At 33.2% G+C, this 27,798-nt stretch overlaps 2 protein-coding genes across 4 annotated transcripts in view; both read right to left on the minus strand.

Annotated features, from left to right (window-relative positions):
* LOC127729435 (discoidin domain-containing receptor 2-like) overlaps positions 1–27,249 on the minus strand; it is a 150,372-nt gene extending 123,123 nt beyond the window's left edge. Inside the window, exon 1 of one of the 3 annotated variants that reach the window (XM_052237265.1) lies at positions 27,122–27,249. The gene's annotated coding sequence lies outside the window, so the exon portion shown is untranslated. Of the gene's footprint in view, positions 1–8,447; positions 8,513–27,121 lie in introns of those variants that run through there. The other 2 variants (XM_052237263.1, XM_052237262.1) reach the window with 2 other exon arrangements.
* LOC127728920 (transcription initiation factor TFIID subunit 1-like) lies at positions 4,452–5,524 on the minus strand. Its single transcript, XM_052236500.1, is given in 3 exon segments — positions 4,452–5,076; positions 5,213–5,252; positions 5,255–5,524. Coding segments are annotated over 3 exon segments (843 nt in total). The 5' UTR covers positions 5,433–5,524.
* Positions 27,250–27,798: the final 549 nt, after the last annotated feature.

A 27,798-nucleotide genomic window follows, 5' to 3' on the forward strand; every position in this document is an offset into this window, starting at 1 on the left:
TATTTCAAGGGATATATTCAATGCATTTTATATAATTTTGTAAATTTCTAATTTCCTACAGTTTACCACATCAAAGGTTTGTGGAGAATTGATACAGACTGTCAATACCAGGACGTGCTGTATTTCCTGTACTGCCCCAGTGATAAAGCATAGCTTCTGTACAAAAGAGAGACTTGAGGAATGCAGTTTTGTCATCCATATTGTATAGGACTTGAATTAGTGATATTTCTTTATTACGACTAATATGTACATTAAGGTCATATGCAATATAAGACACTCAATTTTTGACAAAAGCCATCAATTTTCTTTTATCAGTGTGCATTGTCAAATTGACTGAATTTATTTTCTTTTAGCTCCAGACATTACAGCCTTTACATGAAAAACCTTAAACACTTCTTCTCTTGTGAATAACAACAGACCAGCAGAGTTGGTCTTACTATAATAGATGTACACTGACAGATAGAAATAGAGAGACTGTGTGAGCCATAGACTGATGGATACACCGAAAGACAGAGATGAAGGAAGGACAGCTGAAAAGACAGAGATGAAGGAAGGACAGATGAAAAGACAGAGTTGAAGGAAGGAGATGTAAAGACAGAGATGAAGGAAGGACAGATGAATTAATTAAAAAAATAATGCAAATTGTCCTACATGTATGTCCTTTTAATTTTCAACATTTTTTTTGTCTTAGATGCATTGGGGCTGTGTTTTTTGCCAATACGACTAAATACAAAACTTCATGATTCCTGTTTTAAATTTTTAACTTATCGTGGTAGATTTATGATTTGATTTAGTATTTTAATATCTACCAAAATTTCTTTCAAGTGAAACAAAGAGGTTGGCTTCTCTGAGTTCAAAGATATTTTTTACATAATTTAGAACATTAGGATACAGTTTTATGCTAATCTTATCACAGGAATTGCTAATCCAGGTGTAGAATTATGAAACATTATTTACATATTTCTTGCAGAAGGGATAACCTTTAATTTTCAACAAACTTCAAAAATATTCCGATCAATAATCTTAAGAAGATAATGAAATTGACTTCATAAACGGCAATTAAGTTTGGTAATTATTGTAATGTACAACGTTAATTGGCGGTAATAACTGAACAAATTTCATATATTGTTTTGGTAAGCGTCCAAAACCTCTATAAAAATGTCTCCCATTTTGATCTGTTAATAACTCTATGCTTCCAATCAGACCAAGGCAGGCATGTAAAAACAAAAGTCCAGTGTTATGCAGCGTCTGACATATTTTCTAATTCTATACTTTATGAGCCTATTTAAGATAACTTTCATAACACATACGATAATAATCGAAATTAGTGCAGCTATTAAATTTTCCGACTTAATGCATGTTTCTCAAACAAAGAGTTTTCTACTTTATTACACAATTAGTTAGTGAACTACGGATATTTTATTGAAAAACATGAGAGAAATAACTTCTAATAAATTTCCCTTATAATATTTTAAATAAAATATTCTAATAAATTTACTTTTGAATATCTAAATAAAACATATGTTTGGTAATTATAATAGAAAACGTTGATTTATATTGTGTATAATGGACAACTCCTCTCTCATAAAGGAAGCAAATAGATTGGCGGACATTTATTATTTAAGGTTTCCATGTAAAATTCTAACATGAACAATGTGACACACAGGTGTAAACATTACTATAGAAATGTCACTTTTAGCAGCTTAACTTCAAGCAAAGTGATATCTGAGCAGGTTGCAACTTGTTGTATAAAAATTGGATAACATAAAATAATTTAATTAACAGTAATTTATGCACATGAATATGTATGATCTACTTTATAAGGGTATTCATCAACCATCAATATTTCAGGACAAGTCAAGCATGTTTCAGTAACTTGTTAATTGACTTCTAAGTGTTAGATAAATGTTCAGGACAAGTCAAGCACATTTCAATGATTGGTTTTGTTAGTTAAATGTCCAATACTATCTTGATAGCAATGGAAAGTACCAATAATCAGCTGAGATAAGTTACACTTTACAGAAAAGCTACAAAATCAAAGGACTCTGCTTGTATCAAAGGCCCACTACGCTCTTTGAAAAATTTTCTGCAGATAAAATCATGAAAATGGACCATCAAATATTCATTCAAATCTGGACAAAGCCTTTTATGTTTTACCATGAACTTCTATTATTAGAAATGGTTGCCCTGATGCTTGGTTAATTGAGGAAATATAAGATACAATATTTATTGAAACAAGACACCTTATGAACACATATGGCCAATTTATATTAAGTCAGCTTTGAGAAAACCAGCAATAGGACTATAACAATAAACTGTAAACTTAAGAAGAAGCAGAAAAACCTTGTTCCCGTAAAAGAGATCATTATATTCTAACTACACTCCAATGGCTATGAAAAATACTTAATTACAATGAATTAATGTTATAAGGGCTATTAAATATTAAAAGGAGATGTGCAATTAAAATAAGGAATATGAGGAGAAATTATTCCCTCCCTTGTAAAACATTTTCTTTCCTGGTTGATTTTAGCTATAGGATCCCTACTGAATTTAGGTGCTTATACAGACTGGGCACCCTGGTTCTACCACCAAAAGACGTCCCCTCCCAAAAAAAAAAGTAATAAGGGTAAAATTACAGCCAACTCTTTTATTCTCTGCACATCATGATAGAATCCTAAATCCATATGTCATTCAGCTTCCTGTGTCCATCTAACATCAGTCTGGGTTAATTGAAAGTTTGTATTAGTGTCCATCCCAGTAATGAAGCTGACTTCCTTAATGACCATGAAGTCTTGATAGCCTGTAGCCATAGCAATGACATTTGGAATAAACATTGGAAATCTAAGAAACTGCTAATAACAGCTTTATTTGGAAAAACTCTCAACTAATAGTGATCTTGAAAGATAAAAAAACAGAATCAATTAAGGAAAAGACCACATACTCCAAATTTTGTCACATCTTAATGAACCTGACAAGCTTCTGATGACAGAATTAGCAAATTTAAAATCTCCTTTTGGATTTTTACCCAAGAAAGAATGTTAATAATCATGTAAAGACTAGATAAAATTTATCTGTTCCTTTTATGGGATTTCGTATTTTTATTTCAAATGTCTTAGCAGTCTATAAAACTCTTCCATGTTTTTGTGGGAAAATATGAGAATCAAACACTTATTTATGTGTCCTAATTGTATGAATGTATATGTTTTTCTCCTTTCCTTAGTTTCCCTATGTACAAACAATCTTCTTTTTATTTAGTATTTAGCTGCATCTTCCCTGGCACCTAACACAATAGTTAAAAGTGAATAAGGACAACTTCGATTGAAGGAGTGTCAATCTTAGTTTTAGTGTATTGCCTAATTCATTCATTAAAATTTATGATCAAAATTTAAAATTCATGCAAAAAATGTGCCATTTAAAACATGCTGCCTTTTGCTGATGTAAAATAGATGAGAAGCTGCACACATTGTGCATATCCTCACTTGCAATTTAAAGTTTCAAATTGCCAGAAGTTAGTAGATGTCTGACAGATCACAAAAGCATCCACACGTAACAACTAACAACTCGTCAAGGTTCAGCTGCATGCTGACCAAATATAAGGTCATTTAGTTTAGTAGTACTGAAGAAATGTTTGAGAAAAACTTAAGTTCCTTCAGCATATTGATAGATTTTAAGTATCAGCAAACAGAAAGTGGGTGTCCGACAGATCCTAAAAATTACAACTCATCACTTTCAAGCTGCTGACAAAATATGAAGTTGTTCTGTTTAAGAGTAGTTGAGAAAAATGTCACAAAATCAAAACATTTGTTGAAAAAACAGACATACATACAAACAGACAGACTGCACAGACTAAAAAACAGAACTCCCTCTTATGATAGTAGATGGGGCATATAAAACAATTTTCAGTCTGACAACCAAGTTGCTGGATGATGTCTACACTGATCAAGGGCACATAACTGAAGATTAGACAGAAACAAAGTAAATAAGGACATAAAGCTCTGTTTCTCTTGATTTATACTCTCTTTCTCCTAAACTGTGCTCTCTTTCTTTTGATTTATACTCTCTTTCTCCTTATTTGTGCTCTCTTTCTCCTTATTTGTGCTCTCTTTCTATTGATTTATACTCTCTTTCTCCTTATTTGTGCTCTCTTTCTCCTGATTTGTGCTCTCTTTCTCCTGATTTGTGCTCTCTTTCTTCTGAATTATACTCTCTTTTTCCTGATTTATACTCTCTTTCTCCTGATTTGTGCTCTCTTTCTCCTGATTTATGCTCTCTTTCTTCTGAATTGTGCTCTCTTTCTTCTGATTTGTGCTCTCTTTCTCCTGATTTGTGCTCTCTTTCTCTTGATTTATACCGGTACTCTCTTTCTCCTGATTTGTGCTCTCTTTCATCTGAATTGTGCAATCCTTCTCCTGATTTGTGCTCTCTTTCTCCTAATGTATACCTTCTTTCTCCTAATTTATACTCCCTTTCTTCTGATTTGTGCTTTCTCCTGATTTACATTCTCTTTCTCCTGATTTATGCTCTCTTTCTTCTGAATTATACTCTCTTTCTCCTGATTTGTACTCTCTTTCTCCTAATTTATACTCTCCTTCTGATTTGTACTCTTTTTCTCCTGATTTGTGCTCTCTTATTCCTGATTTATACTCTTTGTCTCCTGATTTGTGCTCTCTTTCTCCTAATTTATACTCTCTTTCTCCTGATTTGTGCTCTCTTTCTCCTGATTTATGCTCTCTTTCTTCTGAATTGTGATCTTTTTCTTCTGATTTGTGCTCTCTTTCTCCTGATTTGTGCTCACTTTCTCTTGATTTATACCGGTATTCTCTTTCTCCTGATTTGTGCTCTCTTTCATCTGAATTGTGCACTCCTTCTCCTGATTTGTGCTCTCTTTCTTCTGAATTATGTGATCCTTCTCCTGATTTGTGCTCTCTTTCTCCTAATTTATACCCTCTTTCTCCTAATTTATACTCCCTTTCTACTGATTTGTGCTCTCTTTCACCTGATTTGTGTTCTCTTCCTCCTGATTTGTGCTTTCTCCTGATTTGTGCTCTCTTTCTCCTGATTTGTGCTGTCTTTCTCCTATTTGTGCTCTCTTTCTTCTGAATTATACTCTCTTTCTCCTGATTTGTACTCTCTTTCTCCTAATTTATACTCTCCTTCTCCTGATTTGTACTCTTTTTCTCCTGATTTGTGTTCTCTTTCTCCTAATTTTTACTCTCTTTCTCCTGATTTGTGCTCTCTTTCTCCTATTTGTGCTCTCTTTCTCCTAATTTATACTCTCTTTCTCCTGATTTGTGCTCTCTTTCTCCTGATTTGTGCTCTCTTTTTCCTGATTTATATTCTCTTTCTCCTGATTTGTGCTCTCTTTCTCCTAATTTGTGCTTCTGATTCTGACACAGCAAGTTATAATTGTTCTCAGAAATTAGATAAAACATTTTTTTTTATTGTGGCAAACTTTCCTGATGGACATTTATAAATCAAATCAAATCAAATAACTTTATTGGTGTAAATTCAAATACAGGAATGATACCAGCTGACATTTACAAAATACAAATACAAAAAATAGACAAAAATAAACAAAAGCAAATATACAGAGACATATTTTCTCAATGATAAGAGACACATATTTTATATCTACATTGCATGGAGGTGTTATTCACTACATTATTAATTCAAGCTTTTATAATAAGATTTAATACTACAACAGTTCTTAACATTCTGTTTGCTTAAAATGAATATCACTTATTCCAGCTACACATACAGTACAAATGTCAGTGTCATTACTTTTCAAAATGAAACTAAATTTATCTTGTTCAGAGTTTCAGACATATTAACAAAAGATGGAACTATATCATTTAAATTACAAAACAAAAGAGTATATTTCTATTAAATTCTAACGCTTTACATTTAATGAGGGAATGGAATTCATCTTCAATTCCATCCTTGCAAAGTGGACAAATTCTCTGTTCTAAAGGCGTTCTAGTATATCTACCAACTTCTATTAGTAATTTGCTATTAATAATTCTAATTTTTACCATTTTAGAAATAACACTTTTGTTAAGGTCCAGTAGGAGATATTTTTCTAATTCGAAATTATTTTTAACTTTGCGATACGTTCTTAGTTTATTACCATGACTATCTTTATTAGAGTCATTAAAAAGAGCTTGTTTCCAGGATTTTATGAATTCCTCCTCTAATTTCTTTTGAAATGAAAAAAGTAATTTTGTCTTTGACATAGTATTTTGATTTTCACAAACATGCTGAAAACCAATTTTACCTAATAACACTATTATTTTACTACAAAAACCATTAGACATGTTAAAGTTTTCACTGTATGCTTTCTTTACCATACCCTCTCTATTCATATTAATGATATGCATCAAGGGGACATAACTGTAAACTTAAACAAGACTGGATGAGTAAGCGCAATGCTCTTTTTCTACTGACTGACAACACAGAGAAATAGCCAAATCTCAGCAATCAAATACAAAAATTTTCCCAGCATGGCAAACAAGTTGTTTGAAGACTTTTATACTCATCAAGGGCACATAAATGCAGATAAGAGACTGAATGAGCAAGGGCAATGTTTTTTTTTCTACTGACTGCTACACATAGAAATGTGCAAATCTCAGCAATCAAATGAAACAATTTTCCCAGTGTGGCAAACAAGTTGTTAAAAGACTTTTATACTCATCAAGGGCACATAACTGTCATTCATATGTATATAAGATGATGTAATTGTATTCCATCGCTATCAAGATAACTTGATAATGATGTAACTCAAATCTGCATTGCAGTTGTGCAAGTGCTACTCTATAGAAAAAAAGTGGTAATTTAAAGATTCAGCAGTCAAAAATTGTTCCATATAGAACACCTGATGACATTTTCTTTGATAATTCGTGATTTTTTATAAGAAATGTATACCAAGAAGTAAGAATAAATTTTTTGTGAATTGAAATTCATTCCACATTAAATATTTAAGTGAAAACTTTGATAATAAAGAGCACGATGTTTAGTCTCGGTTCAGCTGACATTTTGATCAGACTAAGTAAATAGTTACTGTTGGTGTTTTTTTCATCCTGAATGACACATTCTTGGCAAATTATATCACAGTATCAAAATTGATCTGTCTATATCACTGTGTGTTGTATAAAAATGTTGTTGCTTTAGTCAAGATCAAAACTTTTTGTGAAGGAAAATAAAAATCTCACAGGAATTAAGTGTTCTCTTAAGACTCATTATTCTGGAATGAACACAAAAATTCTATATTTGGTCAACATTTAAAGTTTCTTTCAGCAAGGTCATTTGAATAATGAGTATACAGTCAAACCTGAATATATAAATGTCATCCTTGAGACCAGAGAAAAAGTGACCTTACAAGAGAAGTGACCTTTGAATTAAGGTTAATAAAAGAACAGAGTTCCAATGTCCCCCAGGTTGCACATAGTTTATCTGTCCAAGGGCAAAAAACTTGTTGTTTTGTTTTCTTTAATTTTTATGAATATCGTAGAGAAATGAAGGCTTAAGAGCAAATGCAATGCAATTTCCAATATAGTTAATATTACCTAGGGGCATAACCCTTTTAAAAATAATTAATCAGCACTGATTTTCGAAGTTGTCATAGACATTGCTGATATAAATCTTTGATATAAATTTGGTAAAAATCTGGCAAAAATTGTACACTTGGAAGCACTTATAATGCAATTTTCCATATAACTAATGTGTCCAAGGGGCATAACTCTTTTAAAACTATTTGATTGGCATTGATTTTCCAACTTGTCTGATACATTGCTGATATAAACCTACGATATAAGTTTCATGAAAATCTGGTAAGAATTGTACATATGAGAGCACTAACAATACAATTTTCCATTTTATTAATATTTCCAAGGGGCATAACTCTAAAATTTGTAGATTAGCACTGATTTTCGAAATTGTCCAAGACATTGGTGATATAAACCTATGATATAAGTTTTATAAAAATCTGGCAAGAATTATACACATGAGAGCACTAAGAAGACTGGACATACAGAGAGACAGATGAATGGACACCCATTATTTCTAAGTCCCCTGCAAGTCGTCAGGCAGGGGAAAAAAATGAATTGGTATTACTACAGCGAAAAAAGAAAAGGGTGACAGATTTCACTGTATAAACATTGAACATTGTGATATGCTGAGCAATTTTACATGAATAAATAATCAGGCAAATTAAGTTGAAGGGACTTAAAATTAATTAATGGCACAGAAGTCCTATATCCATTTAACAAAACCAAATGCAGTCAGGATCAGTGGTTTTATTGCTGTTCTCCATCTTAAAGACTAAGGCAGTGGAACATTCAACACAAAGTACATAATCTGTTAACACAGAGATATGTCTCATGTTTTGTAATTTTGATGGTATAATGCAAATGTTGAAATCAAAATATGATGAGAGACAAAAATGATCAAACCTCACTGCAAAGTTAAGTTGGTCTCTTAGCTGCTGGTTTATTTCTTTGCTATATTTTTATAAGTTTACATCTGTCAATGGGTATAGTCTGAAATTGAAATTGCAGATTTACTAAAATACTTATGAATGACCTAAAATACCTATATACATTACCTAAAATACCTATCAATGACCTAAAATACCCATATACATGACCTAAAATACCTATGCATATGCATGACATAAAATATATATATGCATGACCTCAAATACCTATGCATGACCTAAAATACCTATATGCATGACCTAAATTACATATATGAATGACCTAAAATACCTATGCATATGCATGACCTAAAAAACGTATGCATATGTATGACCTAAAATACCTATGAATGACCTTAAATACCTGTAATCATGACCTAAAATGCCTATGAATGACCTAAAATACCTATATGCATGACCTAAAAATACCTATGCATATGCATGACCTTAAATACCTATGAATGACCTTAAATACCTGTAATCATGACCTAAAATGCCTATGAATGACCTAAAATACTTATATGCATGACCTGAAAATACCTATGCATATGCATGACCTAAAATACCTATGAATGACCTAAAATATATATGCATGACATAAAATACCTATGCATATGCATGTCTTAAAATACCTATGAATGACCTAAAATACCTATGAATGACCTAAAATACCAATATGAATGACCTAAAATACATATGAATGACCTAAAATATATATGATTGACATAAAATACCTATGCATATGCATGACTTAAAATACCTATGAATGACCTAAAATACCTATGAATGACCTAAAATACCAATATGAATGACCTAAAATATCTATATGAATAATAGAATACATCCAGTTTATAGATTTTTACATGATGATAACTATTTCTTTTTACACTGTAATGAAAATGCAGATTTATGAAATCTTCTGTTTTAACAGTTTTCATTAATGAACAACCTCTGAAACAAGATGTAGGGTAAGGCCAAAAAAAATAATACATGTGTTTCTGCTAACCCTACCTACCCTAATTTTTAGTGCCTACCCTAACACTTTTTATGCCATTACGGAACAAGCATTGTTAAAGTCAGACTGATTCCCAAGTAGTAATCAGCTAAAAAATGTTTGTAAAATAAAATGATATAGCCTACCTACCTACCCTATTTTTTTTCAGAACGTTAGTGGAAACACATGTATTATTCTTTTGGCCTAAATGTCAATGAGACAACAACCCAATGACACAAATAATCACCATAATACAGTCTTCAACAAAAGACACTTTACAATACAGTCTTCAACACAAGACACTTTACAATACAGTCTTCAACACAAGACACTTTACAATACAGTCTTCAACACAAGACACTTTACAATACAGTCTTCAACACAAGACACTTTACAATACAGTCTTCAACAAAAGACACTTTACAATAGTCTTCAACAAAAGACACTTTACAATACAGTCTTCAACACAAGACACTTTACAATACAGTCTTCAACACAAGACACTTTACAATACAGTCTTTACAATACAGTCTTCAACAAAAGACACTTTACAATACAGTTTTCAACACAAGACACTTTACAATACAGTCTTCAACAAAAGACACTTTACAATACAGCTCTAAATCACCCTGAATGTACCATTACTGCTTACACTTCATTGATAAATTCAATAATGATGTAAGTGCAAAATAACAACTGTATGTTCCTAGACATCTATGTATCCTTACTATTTCTTAGGCTTCTTACTGTAGATTGTAACTTTTAATACCAGACTTAATTCTCTACATGCAATAAAAGATAAAATGCAATAGAGAAATTAATAATAACATTTTCAACTTAATGTAGCATATTAAAACGGCACCACTAGGCTGGGTATAAAAGAACCTGAGAGATTTTATACAACTATTGAATGTCTTCATATGAATAATTTAACAAGTATTTTATGTTTCAGGTTTTGTTACATTAAAACAATTACTTGATGTTTGTCGTATAAATGAAGAAAAAGAATATAAATGAGCAGCTTTAGGAAGAAATATAAATGTTATTGTTTTTTTTTATTACTGACATAGACTTGTCACCATGGTTACTTATAAATACAAGATAAATATAGCGTCTTCCACTGCATCTAATGTGATACAATATTTCTCCACTTGAGATCAATTTTAAAATGCGATGATCGCTGAACCATCAAAATTTTTAAATTTAATTGTGGAAAGTTGAGAAATATCATTTTGCATGGAACTTCATGGTGGAATCTATTTCTCTAATGATTTTTAGATGCTATACAGACAGACTTAATCCTTCTATTCCATTAATCTGCAAAAATATGTGTTCTTTCTATAGATCTCTGTGACGTCATCAGACACAACTGCCTTTTTTAGTGATGTCACAATAGAAAATTCAGAGGAAAGCAAAAGAAGTTGACGTCATAATATAATTTTGTCCAATGAAAAACTGAGATCAAAGGAACCACCCATTGATTAAAAAAATAAATGGAGAATGTATCTATGGGACACAAATGATGTATCCATAGGACACAAATGATGTATCCATAGGACACAAATGATGTATCCATAGGACACAAGTGATGTATCCATAGGACACAAATGATGTATCCATAGGACACAAGTGATGTATCCATAGGACACAAGTGATGTATCCATAGGACACAAATGATGTATCTATGGGACACAAATGATGTATCTATGGGACACAAATGATGTATCTATAGGACACAAATGATGTATCCATAGGACACAAATGATGTATCCATAGGACACAAATGATGTATCTATAGGACACAAATGATGTATCTATGGGACACAAATGATGTACCTATGGGACACAAATGATGTATCTATGGGACACAAATGATGTATCCATAGGACACAAATGATGTATCCATAGGACACAAATGATGTATCCATAGGACACAAATGATGTATCCATAGGACACAAATGATGTATCCATAGGACACAAATGATGTATCTATAGGACACAAATGATGTATCCATAGGACACAAGTGATGTATCCATAGGACACAAATGATGTATCCATAGGACACAAATGATGTATCCATAGGACACAAGTGATGTATCCATAGGACACAAATGATGTATCTATAGGACACAAATGATGTATCTATAGGACACAAATGATGTATCCATAGGACACAAGTGATGTATCCATAGGACACAAATGATGTATCCATAGGACACAAGTGATGTATCCATAGGACACAAATGATGTATCCATAGGACACAAGTGATGTATCCATAGGACACAAATGATGTATCCATAGGACACAAGTGATGTATCCATAGGACACAAATGATGTATCCATAGGACAGTATCTATAGGACACAAATGATGTATCTATAGGACACAAATGATGTATCCATAGGACACAAGTGATGTATCCATAGGACACAAATGATGTCCCCACTTGCATATAACGTTATAAAGAGGCATATCTCCAGAACCGTAAAATTGACACCACCCAAATTGGAACTTGATCCGAGTTTTGTGGTAATAAGCATTGCGTTTAAGTTTCATAACATTTGGTCGAGGCAAACTAAAGTTAGAGAACGGAAACAAAAAATTCAACAATTTTTCCATTTGTAAAGGGGCAAAACTCTAGAACTGCAGAAAGTGCTGTGATTGTCTACTAGCATGCAGTAGGCATCTTGCAATAAAAAATTATGATGTTTGCATGCAGCACATACAGAATGTGGGGGAAGGGTAAACATGTTTGCATGCAGCACATACAGAATGTGGGGGAAGGGTAAACATGTTTGCATGCACCACATACAGAATGTGGGGGAAGGGTAAACATGTTTGCATGCACCACATACAGAATGTGGGGGGAAGGGTAAACATGTTTGCATGCAGCACATACAGAATGTGTGTGTGTGTGTGTGTGTGTGGGGGGGGGGGGGGGGGGGGGGGGGGGGTAAACATGTTTGCATGCACCACATACAGAATGTGGGGGGGGGGGGATGGGTATACATGTTTGCATGCAGCACATACAGAATGTGGGGGGAAGGGTAAACATGTTTGCATGCAGTACATACAGAATGTGGGGGATGGGTAAACATGTTTCCATGCAGCAAATACAGAATGTGGGGGGATGGGTATACATGTTTGCATGCAGCACATACAGAATGTGGGGGGAAGGGTAAACATGTTTGCATGCAGTACATACAGAATGTGGGGGATGGGTAAACATGTTTCCATGCAGCAAATACAGAATGTGGGTGGATGGGTATACATGTTTGCATGCAGCACATACAGAATGTGGGGGGATGGGTAAACATGTTTGCATGCAGCACATACAGAATGTGGGGGCAAGGGTAAACATGTTTGCGTGCAGCACATACAGAATGAGGGGGGAAGGGTAAACATGTTTGCATGCACCACATACAGAATGTGGGGGAAGGGTAAACATGTTTGCATGCACCACATACAGAATGTGGGGGAAGGGTAAACATGTTTGCATGCACCACATACAGAATGTGGGGGGAAGGGTAAACATGTTTGCATGCAGCACATACAGAATGTGTGTGTGTGTGGGGGGGGGGGGTAAACATGTTTGCATGCACCACATACAGAATGTGGGGGGATGGGTATACATGTTTGCATGCAGCACATACAGAATGTGGGGGGATGGGTAAACATGTTTGCATGCAGCACATACAGAATGTGGGGGGAAGGGTAAATATATTTGCATGCAGCACATACAGAATGTGGGGGGAAGGGTAAACATGTTTGCATGCACCACATACAGAATGTGGGGGGAAGGGTAAATATGTTTGCATGCAGCACATACAGAATGTGGCGGGAAGAGTAAACATGTTTGCGTGCAGCACATACAGAATGAGGGGGGATGGGTAAACATGTTTGCATGCAGCACATACAGAATGTGGGGGGAAGGGTAAACATGTTTGCGTGCAGCACATACAGAATGTGGGGGGAAGGGTAAACATGTTTGCATGCACCACATACAGAATGTGGGGGGAAGGGTAAATATGTTTGCATGCAGCACATACAGAATGTGGCGGGAAGAGTAAACATGTTTGCGTGCAGCACATACAGAATGAGGGGGGATGGGTAAACATGTTTGCATGCAGCACATACAGAATGTGGGGGGAAGGGTAAACATGTTTGCGTGCAGCACATACAGAATGTGGGGGGGGGGGGGGGGGGGGGGGGGGGTTAAACATGTTTGCATGCAGCACATACAGAATGTGGGGGGAAGGGTAAATATGTTTGCATGCAGCACATACAGAACGTGGGGGATGGACAAACATGTTTGCATGCAGCACATACAGAACGTGGGGGGATGGGTAAATATGTTTGCATGCACCACATACAGAATGTGGGGGGAAGGGTAAATATGTTTGCATGCAGCACATACAGAATGTGGGGGATGTGTAAACATGTTTGCAACCTTTTAATTATTTTTCGTCATCATCATAGCACAGTTTCAAATAAGGCATTCAAGGCTATAGAATTAATGACTTGAAACATTCTTAATAGAAAACAATTGATTGATTTATTTGTGTTTAATGCCACTTTCAGCACTGTGAGCTATTTCGTAATGGCCAGTTTTTATTGGTTGAGGGCTCAGCTGGAGTGTCTTGAGAGAACATACTGACCTTTGGTAGGAAAACTAATAAATTTGTCTCTTAAAGAATTTATGAATGAATAATAAACACATTTAGCCACAAGTTGTTCATTGTTTTGGGCAGGAAGACAAAAAACTGAGGAAAGAAAAGACAAAAGACCGTATATTTAGGAGATAACTGTGTTGTATTGAAAGCTTAGTTTACTTAAAACCAAGTTTTACTTAGGCAAAGCTTAAATTACGATTCAATTGAGTCTCCATTCAAATGCAAAATAGTCAAGGCATTCAAGTTTTAAGACATCATCGTCAATTGAAAAAATTCTGCAAAAGTTGCTCTCCTCTTTGGAACCTTAAAACAGTAAGATTTCATAGATAGGCTTCCAGTGTCAAACATAAACACCTGCAGACATTTATTGGCTATTTGGAAGCTTCAGAATGAAATAAAATTGAGAATAAGTAGACTTTATAGGTGAGACTTCTAATTATTTAGTTAATCATTGAAGGAATAACATACCAATAAATTCCAGAATTAAAAACGGTGGCTTCCATTAGTTAGACAGGTAAACAGTAGATTTAACCCCTCAAAATATATGATGCTGTCCAATCAAAATCATTATTACAAACAAATTGCATTAGAATTGATAGTCGTTACCTTCCTAATGATGTAATTCATAGGTTTTATACATCTAAATTTTATCTGAAAACAAGGAAATTGATCAGAAACAATATTGTATGTAAATAATGACAGCTTTTCTATTATTTAAATTGCATAATATCTGATTTGAAATACAGCCTAGACTTAAAGGTGTTTTATTTCAGTGTCCTAATATATTACAATAAGACTGTTCGTGCAAGAAATATATTCCATTAATAATACTACAGAGTTATTGGTATATATCACAGGATCAATACACAAACTTAAGTTGATGGCCCCATTAACAGCACAGAAAAAACACATCTACAGCCAAGTAATGTACCAATTTGACATTTACTTAAGTTAAAAGTGGTTTATTAACGGATATCTTAATTTGGTGTTAATTGGCGTAACCACACAGTAATAATTGATAGAAATATGATGGAACAGAATTCTGCAATCTACATACTATCTAAAAAAGATATTAAACAGTTTGCAAACTCAAAAGAAAGCAATATGAATAATGCCAAAATTGAGAAAACAATTTTTGCAGGATTCTGACTATAAAGGCTACAGTATATAATATTTCGTCTTTTATATATCATACTTTGGATTTCAGTTCTTGGCATAACTGACCATCCAAACTCTAAATCTAGTTGAAAACTAGATGTGGACAATGCCATGCACACCTCCATTATGTGTATGAACATCCTACAAAATATTAAAGCTGTATCTCCAAAACTGTAGGAGGAGATACCCGTACAAACCCTGATCTTTTTATGCAGCTAGTATTAAAAAAATGACTCAGTCTAACTACCTGTCATTTTCAGAATATTTGAAAAAAATCAAAATCCTGTGGCCATGCACACCTTCACTATGTGTATGAACATACTAAAAATATTAAAGCTGTATCTCCAAAACTGTAGGAGGAGATACCCGTACAAACCCTGATCTTTTTATGCAGCTAGTATTAAAAAAATGACTCAGTCTAACTACCTGTCATTTTCAGAATATTTGAAAAAAATCAAAATCCTGTGGCCATGCACACCTTCACTATGTGTATGAACATACTAAAAAATATTAAAGTTGTACCTCCAAAACTGTAGGAGGAAATAGCCGGACAAACAATGTATCCTAATCTGGACGGACGGACGGACGGACGAACGAACGAACGAACGGACGGACAGGGGTAAATTAATATGCCCCTCAACATTTTTTTACGAGGGCATAAAAACTTACTTTGATAGAAAATTAGGTTACTGAGGACGGGACAGGGTGGTTAGGGCAGGGATGGAGGTAGAAAGGTTGAAGCCTGATACAAAACAGCCTTACTTGGAAGGTAGGAAATCATTTTTGAACGTGTGTCAGGCTTAAAGAAGGCTCTCACAGTCTTGCTCTGTTCTAAGGCTTCACTGTGAGAGGAAGAACAACAAGAAAAGCCCTGTTATTTTCCTTTTTTATTTTTTCAAATACAAGTAGTGATTTTCTGACATGAATGAATACACCATATCATTTCTTTTTCATCATATAAAAGGTCTTTTTAATTCAGTATATAGAGCATAATGATCATTAATACATTTCATCAATCACCTTTATCCGATTTTACCACAGACACATCATTAGGATAAGCAGCGTGGTTTTGTGATGGTTTCCTGTACAGACATGTTATATTACGACTGACATGCAATCAAATACTACGGTCATTTACAAGGTCTGCATCCTTAAACAGTTTCTTCCTCGAGATTAACATAGTCATACAATATCTGTAGGAATCAGACATTGTATAAGGGGTCAAAACCATGTTTATCCACTGGTCTTTTAAAAGCCCTTTAATTCAAGAGTTCCGTAACTGCTGACCTGAACCCTTACATCCATCTAAATACAGTTAACCTTCTTGAAATCGTCTGCCCATGGGACCAAAGAAAATGGTAGTACGATTCCCTTACAAAAATAATAGACATACGAAGACATTCTATTCTGACTAAACCCTGAACATTATGATGGCTGGATAAGGGGGATTAGGTTTACGAAAAAATCCTTTTATAGATATAAGAAGATGCGGTATGAGTGCCAATGAGACAACTCTCCATCCAAGTCACAATTTATAAAAGTAAACCATTTTAGGTCAAAGTTCGGTCTTCATTAATTAATTGTTAATTGCTACACAGTCCAGTGAAAAATATTTCATGCATATTCAGGACAAGAATTAAGAAAAAGAATATGTTAACAATTGGATCAACAGTTAATCATAGGCACTTGTATATGCAATACTTATAATAAAAATACTTTGTTCAAGCTGACTTTAGTTTAACTTAATTACATGAAATTTAACTTCGCTCTATTTTTAAATGCATGTTTGCATCATTTCTTCTTCACTCAGGTTCTGAAGATAGTCCTCCTTAGTGTTACAAGGTATCACTTCTTTTGAACATGACAGAATAGATTTATAAAGTGTTCAACAAGAAAACAAACTTAGAGCCACAGAGTCTGCAGGTTTCCATCAACGACAGCACACCTCTGACACCTTACAGACAAAAAGATACCAGTTTATATATACATATTTGCAGGATCTGGCACCTGGGAATAGGACAAACCCATCAAACATACAGAGTACTTTTAACTGGTTCCACTGTTTACTTAAAGCCATCTGAAATGAAGGCCAGGTAACATACCGCCATGGTTTGTATAAACAAATCATGTAACATTATGAGATATCACTAGCAACTTTGTTTATTAATAAATGGCAATTCAAAAAGACAGAAGAATTTTATGATGTTATTTTGAGTATGATTTACTGTTTTATGACATTTCTATCTTTTCTGAAAGAGAACAAACCGACTTTTCAAGTAGAAGGACTGGCGTTTTATGATTTTCTTGTCTCCAAAAAAACTTGTATCTCACCGCAACTTAAAATGACTGTTAATATTTATCTGATAAATAACCAGTAGAACCTGGCACTTTATAGTCCATAACAATTATAGTATTTAGCATTTCAAAAGTGCATCACGTCCATATAAATATAACATAATATTTCTGAATCAATAGTTAGTCAATTCAATAATTTAAGATGAATCTGATTTTGTATATAAGTTAAAACAAAGGTTTTTGTCAGTGACAGCTCTTGTGTATAAAGCATATACTGTTTCCATTATTTCTTCTATAATACTTCTGAATTCAGATGAACAGCTTTAATTACAGGCTTATATATATTACAGGCTATTTTGTTTGGACTCTAAAATATTTTCATCAATTTGATCTAAAAAGCGTGAACACTTTGCTTACAAGAGAAACCTCAGCCGACAAAAGATCTGCATGATTTTAATCAGATTGATTCTACATATAAAGTACATTGTGCATAAGATTTAAAATTGGGTGGACATATCAGTATACTATAGTCTAGACATGAAATCCAGCATCCTTTAAAATCCTGTCTTCTGCAAATATAGTCTTTGTCATTAAAATGTTTTACTACAAGGATTAGAAGCAGTGAATATGGAGAAAACAATAGAAGTTTGTACTTTCAGTTGAAGAAATCCTGTCATAAATATCCTATCAGGATACTGCTGTCTGTATTGTGTGATAGGGTTTGGGTGAGCTGTACTTGTGTATAAGATAGACCGGAGTTAGCTCCCCTAGTAACTGTGAATTATAGGGCCTAGGGTTGTCTGTATGATATGTACTTATATTTCAAATAGGGTCAAGTGGTAAATTCTCACGATCAGTTTACTTTGGATTATTTTCAAATTTTCAAATTAAGATTGCAAGAAATATTCCCATGTATAAATTTGATCCTTAATGAAGAACAAAATGAGAAACTGTAGAAATCAGAAACAGTGGCGGGCAGTGAGTTTTGGCATAGAAATAGTGAAATTCAAACTCTGTAAAAATATACAACTTTACAATAATCCTTGAATTTACTTCAATTTTATGAATAGACTAAAAAAAAAGTAATTTCCATATTTTCATATTTCTGATAATTGATAATATTTTTATCTTTAGTATTATTTTATATCAATTTTAATATCTTAACATCTGGCATAAAATATTCTGCAATTCTTTATTTAAAAAAACCAAACATTTTGTCCTGGAAGATTCCATAATTAAGAGTTTTTTTAAATGAGTTCCTTCTGATAGGTTTTATAACAATGAAAAGCAGCTGTGTTCCGACATTCAATGCTTACCGACCCCCAGGCTATTATTCTCGTCTTCACATGTGTATAACTTCTAACAATGGTAAAAACTCTTAAAAAATCTCACAAAAAGGTTTTCAGGAATGGAATGGCAAAAGTGCCCCAGGGTACCTTCATAAAGTGTGCTCATTTTCAACAATGAGTCACGTACAAAAAAATGAAGTTCCTAATAAGAGGCTCCAAAAATGAGGATTTTGCATGTCTAAGATGTTTGTAATTAGCCGAAGAGCCACTGGCTACGATACATCTAATTAACTTCATGCAGAATCAAAACCAATTAAAATAACTAAGTGAAAATGAAACCTGCAATTGTCATTTTATTTTACATTGTCCTAGAGGGTCCAAAACAATTACAAATCTGACTAATTCAAGTATCATGCATGTAGGAACTCATCACACTTTTAACAGGATTTTTAACTTGACAAGGCACTTAAATCAAATATTTCCTTAGACACAAAGATGTGAATGTAAAAAAATGCAAATGCATATTTTTTCATCATCAATCCCCCCCAAAAAAAATCACACCGCACAGAAGATAAAATCAAAAGCAAAGAGACTATCCTTTTATGCTGTTCTTCATCTCAAAGAGCACTTTTCTTGTTTTCACAAATACTTCATTAATATAATTTTCTTGTTTTCACAAATACTTCATTAATATATTAAGGCTTAAAATTGATATAGACTTTGAAATATGATTCAGAAATCAAATATTAAAAGGCTGGAAAAAAAGCATCCAAATCTAGACAAATAGAGATGATGAAAACATCAATACAAAAATCTAACAAAAAGCATTTACATAAAATTTAAACATATAAAGGTTAACATAATGTCTAGGAAATAGTGTGTGTGACCAAATGCTGATAAGATTTGGCCTCATCATCAGTCCATCCTTGGACTTGATGTATGATAGCTATAGGCTACCAAAAAAACATAAGACTTGGTCTCATCATCAGCCCATTGGACTTGGAAGTATTACAGTTATAGGCTACTAAAAAAACCATTAGATTTGGCCTCATCATCAGCCCATTGGACTTGAAGTATTACAGTTATAGGCTACCAACAAAAACATTAGATTTGGCCTCATCATCAGTCCATCCTTGGACTTGAAGTATTACAGTTATAGGCTACCAACAAAAACATAAGATTTGGCCTCATCATCAGCCCATTGGACTTGAAGTATTACAGTTATAGGCTACCAACAAAAACATTAGATTTGGCCTCATCATCAGCCCATTGGACTTGAAGTATTACAGTTATAGGCTACCAACAAAAACATTAGATTTGGCCTCATCATCAGCCCATTGGACTTGAAGTATTACAGTTATAGGCTACCAACAAAAACATTAGATTTGGCCTCATCATCAGTCCACCCTTGGACTTGAAGTATTACAGTTATAGGCTACCAACAAAAACATAAGATTTGGCCTCATCATCAGCCCATTGGACTTGAAGTATTACAGTTATAGGCTACCAACAAAAACATAAGATTTGGCCTCATCATCAGCCCATTGGACTTGAAGTATCACAGTTATAGGCTACCAACAAAAACATTAGATTTGGCCTCATCATCAGCCCATTGGACTTGAAGTATTACAGTTATAGGCTACCAACAAAAACATAAGATTTGGCCTCATCATCAGCCCATTGGACTTGAAGTATCACAGTTATAGGCTACCAACAAAAACATTAGATTTGGCCTCATCATCAGCCCATTGGACTTGAAGTATTACAGTTATAGGCTACCAACAAAAACATAAGATTTGGCCTCATCATCAGCCCATTGGACTTGAAGTATCACAGTTATAGGCTACCAACAAAAACATTAGATTTGGCCTCATCATCAGCCCATTGGACTTGAAGTATTACAGTTATAGGCTACCAACAAAAACATAAGATTTGGCCTCATCATCAGCCCATTGGACTTGAAGTATCACAGTTATAGGCTACCAACAAAAACATTAGATTTGGCCTCATCATCAGTCCATTGGACTTGAAGTATTACAGTTATAGGCTACCAACAAAAACATTAGATTTGGCCTCATCATCAGCCCATTGGACTTGAAGTATTACAGTTATAGGCTACCAACAAAAACATAAGATTTGGCCTCATCATCAGCCCATTGGACTTGAAGTATCACAGTTATAGGCTACCAACAAAAACATTAGATTTGGCCTCATCATCAGCCCATTGGACTTGAAGTATTACAGTTATAGGCTACCAACAAAAACATAAGATTTGGCCTCATCATCAGCCCATTGGACTTGAAGTATCACAGTTATAGGCTACCAACAAAAACATTAGATTTGGCCTCATCATCAGCCCATTGGACTTGAAGTATTACAGTTATAGGCTACCAACAAAAACATAAGATTTGGCCTCATCATCAGCCCATTGGACTTGAAGTATCACAGTTATAGGCTACCAACAAAAACATTAGATTTGGCCTCATCATCAGTCCATTGGACTTGAAGTATTACAGTTATAGGCTACCAACAAAAACATTAGATTTGGCCTCATCATCAGCCCATTGGACTTGAAGTATTACAGTTATACTCTGAGGCTACCAAAAAAGAACAGAGGGCTAGTAAATGTTATTTCACAGGGGAACAAATTTGTTCCATATTTGTGCCCTTCAGCCAGTATGAAAATTATAAAGGATCTGATGTGTGTCATTATGAGGCCTCCAACATGGGCCTCCATCAAGGAAGAAAACCCATAACCTTATAGTAAGCTATAAAAGCTCACATAGCATGTGTCAAACAAACCAACAACTTAATTTATGATATTTGTTTTTATTCATTTTCAGTTTTAGTCAACTATTATTATGTGAGAACACCAGTCTTACATTTTTAAATAAAGAGAGGACATATAAAAAAATCTATTAAATATATTGGCAGGGAAGGCAAAAATACTTCCTGTTCTAGTCAACTATCTACACCCATAAACAACCAATCATAATCAGACTTTATGATCAAAGGCTTTTACAAAACAATATATATAATGTATACTACGGCTTTATGAGGCTATTCAGCTATCTTTAGAACAAATTGTCTATAAAATGGTATTTAGATACCAAAATAACCTTAAACCAACAATTACATCATGTGAGAGAAGCACGATTTAAGTATAAACTTGTAAGTTTACAAAAGAATCCAAAGGGATTTAGCTGCATGCCAGAAATATCAGAAACAATGTCCAAAGTATTACCAGTAATCAATATAAAGGAAACAATCTGTTCATGGTTCGTGTTAAGCTATCTGAATATTAAAAAGATGATGAAAAGATTAAGCTTCTTTCATTTAAGTTAAAAATCAATTTTTGTATAAATAGGAGGCGATATGGTGTTAACATCAAACTCAACAATAAATGATATTTAACAAATGATTCAAAGAAGATGTAAGGGTAACATCCATCAGGTAAGGGTAACATCAATGACTAAGGGTAACATCAATGAGGTAAGGGTAACATCAATGAGGTACGGGTAGCATCAATGAGACGAGGGTAGCATCAATGAGATAAGGGTAACATCAATGAAACAGGCATCTAAGATTCATTCTACAACTATTTATCCAACAACTGATTAATCATTAAGCAATATAAACACAACTGGACAAACAAGAAAGTCAAAGATCCAAGTTTAAAAAAATCCATTTATTTAGAATTGTCAGAAAGGATATAATGTGTTCAATATCAGGAATTATTTCCTTTATAAATGTAACAAATTAATACAAAAATAACTTGTGATGTTTGCGTTGGGGATTTGTTCTGAAAGGTAACCAATCTATTGATAAATAAATTGATCAGTAAAATAAAGACAGATCCTGAAAAATCAAATCTATTTGGTATTTATCTCAACTATCTAAAATGTCAAATCAATCCAAAGTTATCTATTCTAGGACTTAATTTTGAAAATTTTCTCCAATGGTTCTTTCTATCTGACTACAATCATCATCATTGAAAGGTTTTAAGGTATATCTGTTAACCACAAAAAGGTTTGGTATTGAACGAATACTGAAGATTTTCAGATAAAATGACAAAGTTTTCAATTAACACAGTAACTTATTGTGATAGTACAGCGCAAGGGAAATCACTGTCTGCGCCAATTATGACATCCAAGTTACTGGCCGATTATCAATTATCTTTCCAATAATGGGATCATGCTGACGTTCTCCAGCTATGAAATTGGGAATGAGAAAGTATATTGTCTATTTAATGTTTGTTTGTAAACATATACACCGCTGAACAACGATGGAAAAACTAAGAAATTACAACAAAATTGCATTACTTTCATCAATACGTTTGACCTTCCTAGGACATTAAAACGTGACACTTGCTAAATGATAAAACAATTTTCTCAATTGAATTCATGTCTTTGAATGACTTGGAATAAGGAACAGTAAAGCTATTTTATCAACAAAAGTTCAAATTACAGATCCAATCATTTTTCATATATTTCAGCTTCTCATTATCAATATAGTTAATATTTCATTATATACAGTGTAATATCAATAATATACTATATTCTTGTAAAAGGATGAAAACTAAAGGCTATTAACAGCTTGTGTCGATCACCTGGATCTATGTGAATGTTCTTCTTTAAAGACTAAAATATTAAATCATCTCCTTTTTGTGAATCTTGTTTATTGGTGATCTTTTTTGCTAAAAGAAGTTTCTCTCTATATATATATCTAGTTTTAAAAATAAGAGGCAAAAATGAAAAAAAATGGCAAAATTGTTCTTTAAGGGCAATAACTCCTGGAAGGAGTCAACTGACAGCACTGGTGATATAAGACAGTAAAAGAAGATCTCAATATTCGGAAAATTTCTGCTGATGTCAGATTTTTTCGACCTATATTGGTTTTAAAGATTGTACACAAAACATTATAAACTATATAACCAAATGATGTGGCCAAGTTTGATTCCGATTGGCCAGGTAGTTTCAGAGAAGATGTATGAAAAAGCTAACAGGAGACAGACGATGACAGATGAAGATGACGGAGGGATGAGAATAGTTAAGGTCAAGTGAGCTAAAAATATGCAGTTTCATATTTAAACTACAACATTTAAAAATATTTTCTTTATATTCCTATTTAAGCAACCTGACTTGGATGATTTTAATAATCAGGAAAACAAGAAAACTTGTTCTTCTCACACTATCACTTTTGCATGTTCTGTGAACACCCAAATCTTGGTCAAAACCCTAATTTGGCATATATTTTTAAAAGTTTACATCATAATTAACCTTACATTTAAAGTACTAAGTTTCAAGTTGATGTGACCACAATGTGACCATGATAAACAACCTTGAAACTAATGCAGGAAAGGATACCCCCTCCCTCCTAGACTCTCATAGGCAGGACATAAATAAAATGTACAGAATAACATATTTATTTTTTGTGACATTGGTTTAATGTTTAATTGACATTGGGTTAATGTGTAATTGACATTGGGTGATGACTGTGTCATTGCCATTGTGTCATTGACATTATGCTGACTGTGTCATTGACATTGAGTGACTGTGTCATTACTATTGTGTTATTGACATTATGGTGACTGTATTGCCATTATGGTTACTGTGTCATTGCCATTGTGTCATTGACATTGGGTGACTGTGTGATTGCCATTGTGTCACTGACATTCGGTGACTATGTCATTGACATTGGGTGACTGTGTCATTGACATTGGGTGACTGTGTCATTGACATTGAGTGACTGTATCATTGACATTGGGTGACTGTGTCATTGACATTGGGTGACTGTGTCATTGACATTGGGTGACTGTGTCATTGTGTAATTGTCATTGGGAGACTGTGTCATTGACATTGAGTGACTGTGTCATTGCCATTGGGAGACTGTGTCATTGACATTGGGTGACTGTGTCATTGACATTGGGAGACTGTGTCATTGTCATTGGATGACTGTGTCATTGACATTAAGTGACTGTGTCATTGACATTGAGTTAATGTGTCACTGACATTGGGTGACTGTGTAATTGCCATTGGGTTGATGTGTCATTGACATTGGGTGACTGTGTCATTGACATATACCAAGTATCTCTTTTTATCCATAACAAATCTTCTACTGTTGAAAAATTTTCAGACTATATGAGGCAACTCTCCACCAGAGACCAAATGACATAGAAGTTAACAATTATAGGTTACTGTATGCCCTTTAACAATGAGCAAAAGCCATACCACATAGTCATTTTGATAAACAAAAGACATTAATTTTTTTTTTTAAATTGAAAATCATAAGAGTCCTCAACACAAATGCTTTTACATTTATGATTCAGACTCAATGCTCTCAAATCATCAAATGATTGTTGATTTCTTTTTTTTCCACACAAATTTAGTCTCCCGACGAAATAGTTTTAGAAGTTGGGTCTTAATCATTTCTTTAGCATTCTAAAAACGTTACATTTTGATGACACTTTTCCTACAAGGTTATTAAAGACTGACATCATGACTAGGACCACACAAGAACATCAATCTTATCTTGATTAGGTAACAGATAGTCTTACTATTGATACGGCACTGTAACAGAACTTATTCTACCAGTAACGCATTCCTAAAAGATACCTCTTTTTCATACTTGAATTAACTATTGGAATCATATTGTTTTTATGTAATTTACAGTTATCTCAATACTGCACTTCAATACCTTATTTCAGCATATTTTTTTTTTTGATTTTGGCTGCTTTATCTTATAAATTTTGTTACATAATGAGTGACAATAATAGAAACTTAAAATAACAGAAAAACACAAAGTTTATTATTAGATTCAAGTTCGTTTATTCAAATGAGTTCAAATAGTTCATGATACATGTTTAAAATTAGGTGGGGTGGAGGGGGGGGGGGGGGGGGGGGGGATGGAGGATAATTTATCAATGAATTTTTAAATTATCAGTATCATAATCAATATTTATCATTATTGTAATTATTTATATATAGCAGTTTTAACAGTCACATTACAGAAATTTTACAAATTATTCGTGTTTATATAGTAGGAAAAAAATACATATGTTCAAAACATTTAAACTTCTAACAAAAATAATATATTATTTATTTCTCACTTTTGCACTTGGTAACATCTACCAAATGGAAACTATAGATTCCTAACAGCTGAAATTTCACAATGCACTTAAATTGTTTCATTTTTTATGCATTAGCGCAAGTCATATTTCACACAAGTTATAACAATTCTATCAATGCTTTACATCATATTTATAGTCAGGGTTGTGTAATTAAAGTGTTACTTTTAGTGTCCCATAAAAAATAGAACATTATTTGTACATATCTCATTCTGTAATATTGTACATATTTAATCTTTTCACAGAAATAAGTCATTAGCATAAAAAAGATTAAAATCAACAATATAAAATGCTGGCGGGTCATAAAATGTTCAAAATTTGACACCCATGTTAAAAGATAAATACTGAAAAACCATCCTCTTTGTTTCACCTCCTTTTAAGCCTATAAAAAAAATAAAATCAACATTTTCTGACATTTTAATGTTTTATTTATTGTCACCGAGTACCTTAAAAATACTTTACACAATTAAAACAAGTTTCATTTCATTATAACTAATTCATAATTTAATGTTTAGTCCTGTGATCTCCTTGATATTTTTTCCATTTTATTCCATTTTTATGATGGAAATGCCATATGCTACTTTTTCTCTGATCTGATATACAATTTCCTTGAAATTATCACAATTCACATAATGTTTTGAATGATAATCTTAATATGCATCTTGTGTTACAACTAAGTTTTGTTTTTATCATGTAAAATTTATGTTTATAGGTAAAATATAACTTTTCAAAATATAATTGTGAAAAGCCAAACGAGGAAGAAGAATTTTCCTCAAAACACAAAAAGCTATTTCCTATAAACATCAACAGCTTTTGATGATTGTGTAATAATTCACGCTTTAATTTTCTATTTTGACTTATTTTACCTAGCAAACAGTCCTATTGCATCTAACATAAAAACACATTTTTACAATCATTCATAATCTAGAAAGAAAACAACCAAGCAACTTTACACCCTCCGAAAAAAAAAAAAATGGCTCTGAGATGTTTATGTAATAAATCATTTTTTACCTACAAACATGGCCCTAATTTAAATCCTTCAACAGACCCAGCCCAAAGTTTTAAGATGTTCAATTATTTTCAATTTTAAATCTTCTAATTTAAATTTACTTACCTTTGATTAAACATGAAAAGATTTTATAATTTCATCGCTTCAAACATCCCAATAAATTACAAAGGCGCTATTCACCATCAAGGAGGTGATTTTTTTAATAGATCAATTGAACTAATACTAATGTTATTGAGGGCCTAATGATGAATTTATTTGCTGAGGATTATATCAATATACAGTTGTAATCTAGATCAGGGCGAACTAGTAACTCGATCGGCTCTCCGCTACGCTGACACCTGTCAAACTTATTCAGAACCTCAGTAGTCTGAATTATTTAAATTCTCTTTCTTTTTAAATTTGTGAAAATTATAAATAGTTCTTTGATTGTGTACTTGAAAAATTAAACGGTAGCTACTTGAACAAGCGTCAATTCCTGTACAAACATTAATCTGTTAATCAGCCACTTAATTTGTAAAAGACCACAGAAATTCAAAATAGTTTTTGATAAGTTTTTAACTATATACATTTATTAAAATGTTTGTTGATCATTAATATAAATCTAACTTATCTCAAACAAAATGACAAGTGAGAATAACATTTGAACAAATATTTTCAAATACATGTATTGATTTCAAAACTTCTGATATGGCTTTTTTGTTGTTGTTTTATTTAAAAGAAATATAATTACTTGAGAATTCATAATAGCAATTTTTTTTAAAATGGACAAAAATGTTAGATTA

This window comes from Mytilus californianus, unplaced genomic scaffold (assembly GCF_021869535.1).
Source record: "Mytilus californianus isolate M0D057914Y unplaced genomic scaffold, xbMytCali1.0.p SCAF_2, whole genome shotgun sequence".
Classification (NCBI taxonomy): Eukaryota; Metazoa; Mollusca; class Bivalvia; order Mytilida; family Mytilidae; genus Mytilus; species Mytilus californianus.